Genomic DNA, 13,608 nt, shown 5'->3' with positions numbered 1-13,608 from the left:
ACTTGCGCTTCACTTCTGGTTTATCGGTGAGATAAACCAGTGTTATCAGTGTTTTAACTTCTGGTTTACTAGTGAGAAACTAATCTAAAAATGTGTCATTATGTCTCTGGTTCATTAGCCATATAAACAAGACCATGGTCAGTAGCAATACAAAGAAAGGCCAGAACAGATGCCCATTATCATAAGGATCTTTCCCTCCTTTTATCCAAATATCTCCTGCGTTTACACTGCCTCAGTGTGCAGAGAACAGAAATCCCAATCACAGTCCCAAAGAAACCTCAGAAACAAGTTCCACTGATTTCAGATTCAGCTTACTTCCAGATAAATAAATAGAGGATTGCAGCCTTTTCACATCTGTTCACCTTACAGTAGCAAGTGCAAGACCCTCCTGTCAAGGACAACCATGCACTCACAGAACCTGGTCTCGTGGCTCATGCAACCAACAGATGCTCTCCAGAAAAATGCTTTCAGAGCCTAGGAGGTCCAGACACACTCAAAGAAGTCAAGCCAAATCATGCAATGCACTCACATAATTATCTTGCTGAGACAGAACAATTCTGGGACAACATTTGAGACATCAGCTGCCATGTCACGATAACAGTTTATTTGCAGATAATTGAGAATAAAATGTGAACACACCAAGATAAGCACAGATGGCTACTGAGAGGAGATTGAGTATAACTGAACGAGTAGCCCGTGCTTGCAGTGTAAAGCAATGACAAATCAGTGATCCTTGTCCTTCAAATCATGCCAGAGGACAAGCAAGCTGCTTTTCAAAACTATGGATTGTATTCAGAGGGTGGATCTACACAGCGTTGGGAAGGCGCTTGCATGCGCCTCCAGTGCGCCCCGAAACTCATTGCGTAGATCCTGCCCTACCTGGCCAGAAAAGGCGGCGGGGGCGGTGGCCCCGCATCGCCCCTCGCGGGGACGGGGCGAAAAGTTTCCGGGCTCGGCGGCTTCGCTGGGGAGTCCTTGCCGCCGCTGCCCACCTCCCCGCAGGCCTCCTGCTGCTGGCGAAAGAGCCACCCGGGTCGGAGAGCTCAGCGGCTCTTTCGCCGGCAGCAGGAGGCCGGCGGGGAGGTGGGTGGCAGCAGCAAGGACTCCGAGCCCGGAAACTTTTCGCCCCGTCCCCGCGAGGGGTGATGTGGGGCCACCGCCGCCTCCTCCTCCTCCTCCTCTTCTGGCCAGGCAGGCAGGATCTACACAATGAGTTTCGGGGCGCACTGGAGGCGCACGCAAGCACCTTCACAACGCTGTGTAGATTCCCTCAGAGTCTACATTCCATTCATTTCAATGGGTCTAATCGATGTAAGATTAACATTGGATACAGCCAATTGTTCTCTTTCTCATGGGAATTTTCATACACCACCATCTTCATCTTCTTGCTGTTGGGTTATACAAATGTGTATGGCAGCTGCAGATTAAATGCAGCTAGTATGCTGACATGAATACTACTAAAACCAGGTATCTCCAATATATTGTACTTTTTACAAGCCTACCATCAGGGATTTTACTGAGGCAACTGCCCCATCATTCCAGATGCTCTTAAAAGAACTAACGCCTAAACTTTCAGATATTCCTATTCAGTTACAACGAAATACAATGGAAAACTTTATTGAGGTATCATTTTATGGCAATTCCAAACCCAGCCTCCCCAAGACAATTAAAAACAAACAAACAAACCTCCCCGCACACACTTAACTGGGGGGCAGAATAAAAATCCAGCCCACACTCATGAAAGGGAAAATCATAATAATCCACAGCCACCCACACAAGGAAAAATAACATTCATCAACATAATAAATCCACACAGACATGCACACCTAAGGGAAAAAAAAGCCATTAAAAATACAACACACACCCATGTATTCTCCCAAAGCATCAGCATCATGATCATCATCATCGTAATTCCACACATGCACCAAGGCAAAAACCAACCAACCAACCAAAAAACATACACAACCATGGCTAAAAATAAAATACAAATCCACACACACCAACGTACTCACCCACTAATAATTGTTCTAAAACACATCCAAGGCAAGCCCACTCCCTGCACGCACTCATCCAATTAATTCATCAAAATCAGTACCCAAAGAATGCATAGAAAATCAGAAAGGGTGAGCAAGAGAGACAAGGTTAGGGTGACCCTATGGAAAGGAGGACAGGGCTCCTGTGTCTTTAACAATTGTATGGAAAAGACAATTTCAGCAGGTGCGGTAAAGCAGCAGTTTCTGCAGCTGAAACTCTCCCCATGGCCTGAGTTCGATCCCAGCGGAAGCTGGTTTCAGGCAGCCGGCTTGGGTCGACTCAGCCTTCCATCCTCCCGAGGTCGGTAAAATGAGTACCCAGCTAGCTGGGGGAAAGGTAATAATGGCCGGGGAAGGCAACGGCAAACCACCCCGTTATAAGGCCTGCCAAGAAAACGTCAGCGAAAGCTGGCGTCCCTCCAAGAGTCAGCAATGACTCAGTGCTTGCACGAGAGGTTCCTTTCCTTCCCATTTGTATGCCTGTAGCACCTGGTGAAATTACCTCTTCATCACAACAGTTAAAGCTGCAGGAGCCCTGTTCTCTTTTGTATCTGGTTAGGGGACACAGGAGCCCTGTCCTCCTTTCCATAGGGTCACCCTAGACCAGGTAGGAGGAGCCAGTCTCCTGCCCGCCTCCAAAAGTGGTAACACCTAGGCATAGGGAAGGGGGATCTGGGGTCTTCTCGGCTGGAGAGTTCCTTCTCCCCTCATCGTTATGATGATCCCAGTTTTATGCTAAAGGGGCAATGGAAAAGAGGCAAAAATACTATTTACCACGTGCAGTTTGATCACCTGTCTCTACCCATTAACATTATTTATTTATTTATTTATTTATTATTATTTATTTATATAGCACCATCAGTGTACATGGTGCTGTACAGAGTAAAACAGTAAATAGCAAGACCCTGCCGCATAGGCTTACAATCTAATAAAATCATAGTAAAACAATAAGGAGGGGAAGAGAATGCAAACAGGTACAGGGTAGGGTAAGCAGGCACAGGGTAGGGTAAAACTAACAGTAGAAAGTAACAGTAGAAGTCTGCACAACATCAAGTTTTAAAAGCTTTAGGAAAAAGAAAAGTTTTTAGTTGAGCTTTAAAAGCTGCGGTTGAACTTGTAGTTCTCAAATGTTCTGGAAGAGCATTCCAGGCGTAAGGGGCAGCAGAAGAAAATGGACGGAGCCGAGCAAGGGAAGTAGAGGCCCTTGGGCAGGCGAGAAACATGGCATCAGAGGAGCGAAGAGCATGAGCGGGGCAATAGTGTGAGATGAGAGAGGAGAGATAGGAAGGAGCTAGACCGTGAAAAGCTTTGAAGGTTAACAGGAGAAGTTTATATTGGATTCTGAAGTGAATTGGAAGCCAATGAAGAGATTTCAGAAGCGGAGTAACATGGTCGGAGCGGCGAGCCAAGAAGATGATCTTTGCGGCAGAGTGGTGAACAGAAACCAACGGACTGATGTGAGAAGAAGGACGGCCAGAGAGAAGAAGGTTGCAGTAGTCCAACCGTGAAATAACCAGTGCATGAACAAGCGTTTTGGCAGAAGAGACAGACAAAAATGATCGAATCCTGGCAATATTATACAGGTAAAATTGACAAGATTTAGCTACTGCCTCAATATGTACTCAATATAAGTACATGAAGTACTTATTTAACATCCCACCATGCCGTTAGGCCCTTTAGTAGTCAGCCAGCCCCAACATTTTCCCAGGGCAGAGACAGAAAAAGAAAGAAGAGAGAGAGAGAGAGGCCGAATCTACACCAAGCAGAATATTGCACTATGAAAGTGATATATAAATGACAGGAGCCACACCAAGCAGGATATAGCGGTATGAAAGCGGTTTATGGTATGTGTCATGGGCTCCAACAGTTGTCAGTGCACTTCAATACCATTATAAAGCAGTAGTGTGGCTCCTGCCGTTTATATACCGCTTTCATAGTGTAATATCCTGCTTGGTGTAGATTAGATAATAAAGTAGATATTATTTTACTTTATCTGGCGGTCTGAAACGTGAAAATGATATGGTGACAATGTTGGAGGGTTCCACCCTAAATGTACAGCCATGGCTCCCTTTATGAACAAGTTGCGTCCAACTGATGAAGACACTTTGAAATAGGATATGTACGGGACAACTGTTTTATTAGATGCCTTATTATGAATTTATTAGATGCCTTATTATAAATGTTTAATAGATGCTTTATTTATTAGACGCTTTATTATGAATGTCTAATAGATGCCTTATGAATGTCATCTACATGCCTGACATTGTGCATGTGTGGAGTGATATACTTCTGAACTATTATTTCTAAAAGTTTTGCTCTTAGGCAGTTTTGTAAAAACATAAAATGCTACTGTGAACTTCAGTGCTGGTGACATTGGACGTTATTTCTGTTTCTGTTTTTTTTAATTAATTTTTATTGTGGAGGTTTTGCACTGTTGGATTTGTTTAAAGGGATTTAAGAACAGTACCAGCAAGGAGAAATTGTTCTGCAGATTGATTACAAACTGTATGTATATGTTGTATATATCACTTATATCTCTAATATATTGCGTCTATTTTACATTTCTAAGTGAATTTTTGTGGTTGAGTGTTATCACCCTTATTGTGCTTGGTGCAGATTAGAGCCCAGTGAGCCTTGGGGCTGGCGGCAAAACGAGAGGCTTGGCCCAAACGCCCTCTCTTTCCTCCAGGGCAAGCGCAAGATGCAGAAAAGCTCGGGGGGGGGGGGGGGGAAGAAGCGCCGCAAGGGAGGTGGTTCTTGCTTGCAGAGGGCTCGCGTGCACGCAGGATTCCTGTCAGCTCTGGGCAATCGCAAGCAATGAGACCTGCGCCTGTGTGGGAGTTGAAGGCACCGTTTGGTGTACCGTCATTTCCATTTAAAAATGAGACTGCGGTATCTGGATCTATCTCGGCTAAATCTGTTTCTCCTGAGGTAAAGTCATAATAATCCAATATTGATTTCTGGACTAGGCTGGGTTCCTTACATGAGGCTTTCCAAAGCTGAGCTCAGGTGTCAACCATGTTGTATGATGGTATCTTAATACTGATTTACGAGTTATCAGCTTTCAATGTTAGAAGGAAGTAGGGGAGAAGAGAGAACAACACTAGAAAACTTCAGAATTGGAGCTGAATAGGGACAATTTATAGAAATTTAACAAGCCTAGAAACTCTTGAACCACGGCCACACCAACAATCCAAAGTTTGGGATGTCTGTGTGGGAGTTTCTATAGGCCAGTCTCTTCCCCAACTCCCATCGTCCAGGAAGGCAGCTAGAGATGATGGGCGGATGGGGTGTGCGTGCTTGAGGGTGGGCTGGGGGCCGCGGGCGAGAACCTGGGCTCAACGGGGCCTGCTCCTCAGTCTGTAGCACCTTTCCATCACGATGCTCTAAATCAGTGGTTCCCAAAGTGGGTGGTATTGCCCCCTTGAGGGCGGTGGGATTGCATAGGGGGCGTTAAGAGGCAAAGGGAGGGCAGGGGGCGCTGGCAGGGGGCGCTAACAGGCAAAGGGGCAGCAGGGGGGCCCTCGAGGTGGTCTCTCCAGAAGGTCCTAAAACCCAGGGACCGAGCAGGAAAGAGCAGCAAATTCAGCTGCTCTCCCCACACCGCTCCTGCTGAGGAAGGACTTTCTCACTCACGCAGCCGCTCTCTCCTCCTATCTCAAGCCCACAGCAGCCCCACCAGAAGTAGGGGGTGGGGGAAGCGCCCACAGGAGGCAGCAGAGCAGGAAACAGCGGCGAATTCAGCTGGTCTGCCCCTCACTCTTCTCCTGCCTAGGAGGGCCCAGGGCTTCTTTCCTGCTGGAACCACCGCCGCCTGCTCGCTCACTCGCTCCCTCGGCCAGAGTTGCTCCCTCCTACAAGCTGCCCCGGCAGACCTCTCGCGATAGTTGCTGCACAAGGCGGGAGCAGCAGCCATTTGGCAGAGAGGAAGGAGCATGTGGAGGACGGCGGGTGGCAGAGCAGCTGCCAAGAACAGCAGTCAGCCGGCAGGCTGGGTGGGGAGCAGGGCTGCTTGTGCTGCTGCAAGGGATCACCAGGCTCCCTTCCCCTGTCAGGAGTTGCAGATTGGGGCCATCTCCCCTCTGAGCTGCTGCCCTCCTGTCGTAATCAGCCCGGCAGCTATTGTGAGGCTTGTGGGGAGGGGGGGTTGGAGAGAGAGAGAGAGAGAGAGAGATACTGTGTGTCTCTGTGTGTGCTCCCACCCACCCCAAAAAACTGGACTAAAACAGGATTGGGAGAGAAAAGAAAAGGGGGAGGGAGAGAGAATTGCAATTCCCCAGGTCCTTCCTGGCTAAAGAAGATTCAGCAGCACCTTTTTCCAGAATTCTTGCTGAACCATTCCTATCTGCCCTTGCTTATTTCAGGGTGTCCAACCCCCTTTTTTCAAGCGTTCTTTTGGTAAACATGGTACGCGTGTATCTTGTGTCACCATAAAAACAGAGCTGCAACACAATCCTAAGTATGTCTACTCAGAAGTAAGCCCCACTGAGATCAATAGAACTTACTCTGAGGTAAATGTGCATAGGATTCAGCCTGAAAACGAAAAGAGGGTGAAGAAAAGACAGGAGAAAATGAATTGTAGAAATAGAATAGCAAGGTAACTGTGGGATATTTAATCATATTTAAAGACAATAAGTACAGTAAAATTAGTGCCCCTCTACTTCAGTCCCAGCCAGATTTTCCATAGGAAAACTCTGTACCAGGTGGCAGATAATTATTTTAAATTTTTAATTAAAATACATTACCCTTTCCTATAACAAAATGGTGCTTACTCCTAAGTAAGTGTGTTCCACTGAAGAAGGAAATCCTATTTGATTCCTGTATTCGTGCTAGTGTGACATAAGTTAAAGGCACAATTTTATGCATGTTTAGACAGAAAAAAAGTCATTCAACTCCTAGAATCCCCTCTAAATGGGAAGCACCTGCCCCAGGCTTGCCGAGGGAGGGAGGGAAAAGAGAGCAAACGCCTCTGTTTGCAGCCAGCATGGCAGGGCACACCAATTGGATTTTGAATAAAGTATTCAATTAATTGTTACTGTTTTGAATTTTGTTGTTATTATCTTCCTTGGTGGGTCTTGAAAACCACTATTCTGAATAATGATTTTTATAGTGTAGGGTAGGGGGGCGCTGGGCATGAGTTTGTGGAACCAAGGGGGCGGTGACCTGAAAAAGTTTGGGAACCACTGCTCTAAATGCCTTCAACCGGCTCCGCCCGCCCTGTGCCAAACCCGCCTCCCCGACCAGCGGGCGAAGGGCCGCCCTGGCAGCCCCCAGCCCAGCCTCAGCCCCCAGCGACTCTTGCGTGGCGCTTGGCGCCTTCGGCGGGGGCGGAGCCGCTGCGGAGGAGAAAGCGATTGGCCGCTGCGCCCGGTCGAGTTTATAAATGCCGCGTCTGGCGCGACCCGGGCACACACCGATTGGGATCGCTGTTCGGCGGGAGCGCTCGGAGATGCGGCGCGCCAGCCGAGACTATTCCAAGTACTTGCGCGGCGCCGAAGACCTGGGCGCCAGCGCCGCCCACGAGTGCGCCCTGCCGCCTCCGCCGCTGCCGGCGCCAGGTGGGGCGCCCGCCCAGGCCCACGCACCGTCCGCCTCTAGGTCCCTCTTGGCCGCGCTGGTGCTCCTGGGTGTGGGGCAGGTGATCTGCAGCGTGGCCCTGTTCCTCTACTTCAGAGCGCAGGTAAGGCCTTGCGGAGGGAGGGAGCCGCAGGTGGCTGAGCGGCTGCGGGCTGCTGCAGCTGCTCCTTTGGAAAGTTGGTTCCCTAATCCCGAGGTCACTGAAACCGTCGGAGGAGATTCCCGGGAAGGAGGATCGCAGGGAAGAAGGCGGTTCCTCGCTGCGGCTTTGCGCTTTGCTCCCTGGATCCCTCTTGATTTGCGAATTGGCCGCCTTCTCTGTCGATCTTTTGGAAGGACCCGCTCTATTTGACAACAACCATAATAGTAATTCATAATAATATTGACGAGAAGACCACCTTGACGCCACTCCCTCTTGCACAATGATTGTAAATTGCCTGCATCTTTTGCTAGGAGTGGACCAATATGTGTGGTGATGGTGGTTTTAAAATAAATTTTGTGAAATAGTTTATCCCCCCTCGTAGAACCATGAGGTCGTCAGCATTGTTTAATTGGCATCACAGTGCATAATAGGCACCAAAGTGTTGTAAACTGCAAAACTTTAGGATTGGATCAAAAGGGAAAAGCGATCCTGAAGATTGGTAGAGGTGTGTGCGTGGACTCTCCCATGTCCTGTTCTGTTTATAAGCTCTCATTCAAATTTGATTGTTCTATAGTTCTGCGCATGTAAAACAGAATAATTTTGTGGCTGGTTTTATGTAATGTTTTGAAGTAGTTCTCAGCAGTTGATGGCTAATAGTTTGAACTTTTGCTTGCTCTTAATATGTGTCCAATTCCTAAGCTGTGAACAATTTCAGTTAAACTGGGAAACTAAAGGGAAAGAATGCTTACTTTAACCTTACTGGATCTGAGGATACCAGGCTTCAGTTTTTGTTCTTTGGCCTCTTCTCTCTCTCTCTCTCTCTCTCTCTCTCTCTCTGTGTGTGTGTGTGTGTGTGTGTGTGTGTGTGTGTGTGTGTACACATGTCAGCTTGGTAACTTGTGATTAGAAACTTCAAGATAGACATGGTTGCCACTTTGAACCATGTGAACATGGTTGCCACTAGAGATTTTAAGAATGGAAAAGTTAGATGATTTTAGGGCACCATCCTATGCATGTTTAGAGAGAAAAGGGTCTTACAACTGCCAGCATTCGTCAGCCAGCTATGTGATGTTTTGATAAAAGTCTCAGGTAGGGCACTTAGTTCTGAAACCATGCATACCAAACTCAATCTCCGGGCAGCATTCTCTTTCGATATACTTGTGGTTGTTTACTGCAGGATGGGCTTTATGCTTCCAATATGGAAGTAGTATTAATCTTCTTAATGTAGAAGGAAACTGGAGTGAAAGTGATCCCTATTGCAGAGAAATATAGATTCACTTTGAGAAATGTAGCCTTTTATGACTGGCATCTATTCAAGTTTTATTTTCTGAACTTGGGAAAAATAATAGGTAGTGATGCTTCTGTTTGTTGAGGGATGCCAGCAATGCCTTATTATCTCATCTCCAAAGGAGAAACTCCCAAGCGCAAAAGGCCACAGGAAAGCTTGCAATCAAATACGGTTTTATTGTGGGCAGCACAATACATATTATACTTGAATTGCTGGGGAAGAGAATTGGAAGGAGGAGTCAGCTTGCAGTGTGGTTTATGCTTTGGGGCTGAAAAGAGCTTTTTCTTTCTTTCTTGGAAATTACCCTGTGCATTGGTTGAGTTTGCTTTTTTTCGGTTTAGCGTTCTCAACTTTCTCAAAGGAAGTTGGAGGCTGATGTTTGCTTTCATCCTCCCCAGAGGTAGAAGTAAATTTTGGGGTTGGGTTTCTCTTTTTCAAATCTTGATGAAAAAAAAATTACTTGGTTGTGCAGGCAGTAATGCCTCATAGAAATACATGTGCAAGTATTGCAGAAGAAATGCAAGGCCTTTGCCATCAAGATGTTTAATAGCTTGCTTTAAAATAAAAGTAAAAGTTTGAAGATTCGACCAAGTTGATTCCTTTGAAAAGTCAATCAACCACCCTAATATGCTGGCTGCTGTTAAGTCCATTTTAGCATCAGACAAAGTTGACTCCGGAGGAGTCTACACCAGCCGTATATTGCAGGATTGTATCGGAGTCATCACTTATGGGGCACATGACGTTCGCCTGCTCCTGCAGTGATCTCGACTCCACCTCTCAGTTTTCCTGAAATATCCCTGACTGCTTTTGTTGCGTTTTTTCCGCTCCCTCACATCCATTCTGAAGAAGGTTTGCGGTGTGTCCCCTCTTTCCGAGGTCACTGCTGTGGGCATGGGTATCAGAAGTGTGCGGGAGTGAAACTGTCCACCATTTCCACCACATATTTTGGATGGGTATCAGCGTGTTTTACCCTGATAGCAAACATATCTGCGCAGTAGTGCATATTCGACGGAGTTCCTATCCCCTCATTGTGTTGCTGCACATCTGTGCTCATGGGCATCCCTCACGAGTCATTAAAAAAAACCCAGTGCCCCGTAGCCACCTGTCTAGCCCCGCCTACTTGTACTGATGCACATGCGGAAGTGCCGTAACAGGGCACACATGCTCGCGGCATGGCACTCCTGTAATTGCGGAGAGATCAGTCATGTATGCCCCGTGAGTGATGATTGCAGAAGCAGGGAACATTCAGAAGCATCCCTCATCCATAAAGAAAGGGCTGCAGGTGTAGGTTAGCCCTCTGAAAGCCTGTGCTTTTAACATAAGTTAGTTTTTAAGGTGGTACAAGATCCAGCCAAAGCTAAGCATGTTTATGTCCTATTGATTTCAGTGGGAGAATTAAGCGTTTGCTTTAATCTCTCATATTGAAATTAATGCGTGGGGAGATTGCTTAACTTTGGTTGGATTTTACCCATTGGGTCTTTTCTGTTCAGATCCAATGAATCAGTTCTGAGTTGGAAATAAATGAGTTTCAATTGGGCTTTTGATTCTCTCTCTCTCTCTCCCTCTCTCTCTCTCTCTCTCTTTCTTGTGTATCAGTTTGTGGTCTGGTACAAGTCACTTCATTTGAAACTGAGAGCTTCATAAAGGTATTAATATCTTAATGACATTTTAGTAGTATGGAATTTCTGATAATGATGATGCGGAGAACCTACTGAACAGTTAACTGTCCAGTATTGAGCAGTATCGCTATCACTATTATTGACTAATTTGACTAACGAAGAACCAATCTTATGCCCACATCTTTGGGAATAGGTCCCATTGAACTCAGTGGGATGTACTTCTGCGTGAAGGTTAGCCATGACATCTAAATGGAATTTCTGTGTTCAGTGGTCATGGATGAGTTGCTGGGGAACTGCCAATGAGGGATCTGTTCCCTTCCTGCTGTTGTGGGATTTCCAGAAGTATTTGGATGACCGCTCTGAAGAATTGGGTGCTGAACTAGGTGGATGATGTGATGTGATCCAGCAAGGATGCTCTTATATTTGTACGTCAAACAGAGGATTGGATTGCAAGCACTTCTTCATTCAGTCTTCCAATAAACCATTTCACTTGGGTAAAGCAGTATTGTGAATGTGGAGTTGTCAAATATATAAATTGTCAGAAAGCTTTCCTATACTTACATTTCTTATATCTTTCTTTAGGCTTTCTTTCTCACGTAGGAGCTCATCCATCCATAACTCCCAATACAGCCCATTACTGATGAGTTCACGCAGCCCATTGAATTTATCCCACCACACATGAGGTTGGCCTTATGTTAGTACTCTTTCTTAATGTTCACATCTGATTTTTTAAAAACCTGTTTCTAAGCATTGTCATCCAGCAGCAGGTGATTCTCTTTATCCAGGATAATCAAATTCAACATTTGGGGTTAGGTTTACCAATATTTTAGAACTATTATAGTCTCAGTTCAAATGCTGGCTTTAAAAAAAGGTTCAGCCATCTTAATAAATCTCATACAGGTTAATGCGGAACTGCACAAGTTGTATATCCATCTGCAGAATGCAGACAACCAACCATGTACAATGCCCTGTGACGTACTTACAAGGCCCTGTCTGTCTGGGCAGTCCTTGGCAGCCAGCAAGAACAGGAGATTTACTGCGTGCCTGCCTGGTAGACTGCATTTGGCTCAGGAGGTCACCGGTTGTGCAGTGTTGGGTTAATCACAGTGTCTTACCCTTGCAGTGCAACTCCTATACAATTAATATAATGACCAAGATATTGTTTCAAATGCAATTTGCATGCCCTAATACCACATCCTCCAGAACTCTGCTATATTTGCCATTAGAGAGAGCAGAAGGAGCATCTTTCGACATTGACTTGCACAGTAGAAACTAGAAACAGAAAACAAATATTTAAGGCTCATTTGTTTTATTGTTTTCTCTTTTTGACTTTCCCAGCAGCAGAGAACAGAAAGCATAGTTCCGTTATGTAAGTCTGTGGCATGGCCTTGTACCGAATATGGTACAGAGTTCTGGTTGCACCATTTAATAAAAATAGGGAACTGAAAAAGGTATACAAGGGCAAATAAAATGGGCCTGGTGCACCTTGCTGTGTAGAAAAGCTTGGGGCTGGTGGTTTGAGTCGTTATAGTTGTGGAGCAAAACCCCTATGAAGTGGAGACATGACAAAACTTGCTAAAATAATTAACGGTTGGAAAGAGGAGATAGTTTTTTCTGCCTATCAATACTAGAATTTTGGTGCACCCAATGAAGTTGGTCTGGCTTGTTGATCTATTCTAGGCCAACCTGGTACCCGCTAAATGTTTTGGACAACAACTCCCATCAGGAGTGGCAAAGGGGCAGTCGTTATGGAGCTTTTGTTCTCTCATTGGCTGTGCCCCCCTAAGCAGCATCTGATTGGTTCAGATAACTGCTACTCAAAATGTAAGTTCAAAAACAGTTATTTAAAATGGAGCACTGCAGTGCAGGCTTGCCCAACTAGCTGACACGGCAATTTCTTTTGCAACTGGCTGGGGAACCCTGCAGCCAAGGTTAAGCCAGAAGGAAGGAGGAGCTGCCACCAAAAGTTCAGGGGGTCATTAGGGCCCCCTCAGAACTATGGTGCCCTAGACTTGCATCCCGAGATCCTATTCTGCCTTTGCCACGTAATTTCCTATGGTCTTCTGCTTTCTAAGTTGACCGTCTGGAAGTAGGCACAGGATTGGCAAGAGCAAGTACTTTTTCAGACAACACATAATCTAATTCATGGAAACAAGAATAGCTGCTAGTTTGAGATGGTTTTAAAAGGGGTTAGAATTGGCCATTGGTAGACTAAAGGCTCATCTACATCAAGCAGGATATTGCACTATGAAAGTGGGATATGAAAGGCAGGAGCCACACTGCTGCTTTATAGCGATACTGAAGTGCATTGACAACTGTTGGGGCCCATTGACACAAACCATATACCGCTTTCATACTGCTATATCCTGCTTGGTGTGGCTCCTGTTTTTTATATACTGCTTTCATAGTGGAATATCCTGCTTGGTGTAGATCTGGCCTTATCTTCCTTTAATATTAGCTACATTTAAATGGAAAATCGATGTTAAGAGGCATTAGATATCTGAATTCATATGAACACTTCTGAATGTGTTGGTTCCTTATAACTGTAATTACTATTAGCAGTTGATAGCACCCCTGGATATGTTTTATCCTTGTTTAATTGGGGCAAAGCAATCGGGCTGTCTGTGTCCTTCATTCCTTCCTCAAGAGCAGAGGCACTTGAAAAGTCTGATATAGCAAAGCAGTTCTTACGTTTTTAGTGGGAGCCTCATCCCATCATTTGCTGGGATGAGACTCATTGATAAAATGTCTTGGTGGGAGCAAGCACTTCATTGACCCTTGCCTTTCCCACACGTTTCTTGCTTCTTGAAAAGTTGCACACTCTGAGGAGTAATTCAGATCCACAGTCTGAAGTAGCCAGATATTTCTGACTGAAGAATCAGTTAAACTCAGTCCTTCATTTGGAATAAAAGTGTTTAGTAATTTCAGATTCAACCATAATGTAGTTAA

At 45.6% G+C, this 13,608-nt stretch overlaps 1 protein-coding gene across 1 annotated transcript in view; it reads left to right on the top strand.

The window, feature by feature from the left end:
- Positions 1-7,482: 7,482 nt before the first annotated feature.
- TNFSF11 (TNF superfamily member 11) overlaps positions 7,483-13,608 on the top strand; it is a 41,678-nt gene continuing 35,552 nt past the window's right edge. The window contains exon 1 of the mRNA XM_063127422.1: positions 7,483-7,713. Coding sequence (XP_062983492.1) covers positions 7,483-7,713 — 231 coding nt within the window. The remainder of the gene's footprint in view (positions 7,714-13,608) is intronic.

This window comes from Elgaria multicarinata, chromosome 5, assembly GCF_023053635.1.
Source record: "Elgaria multicarinata webbii isolate HBS135686 ecotype San Diego chromosome 5, rElgMul1.1.pri, whole genome shotgun sequence".
In the NCBI taxonomy this organism is placed as follows: Eukaryota; Metazoa; Chordata; class Lepidosauria; order Squamata; family Anguidae; genus Elgaria; species Elgaria multicarinata.
Note: the sequence above shows the minus strand (reverse complement) of the source record. Positions and strands in the feature narration are given on the sequence as shown.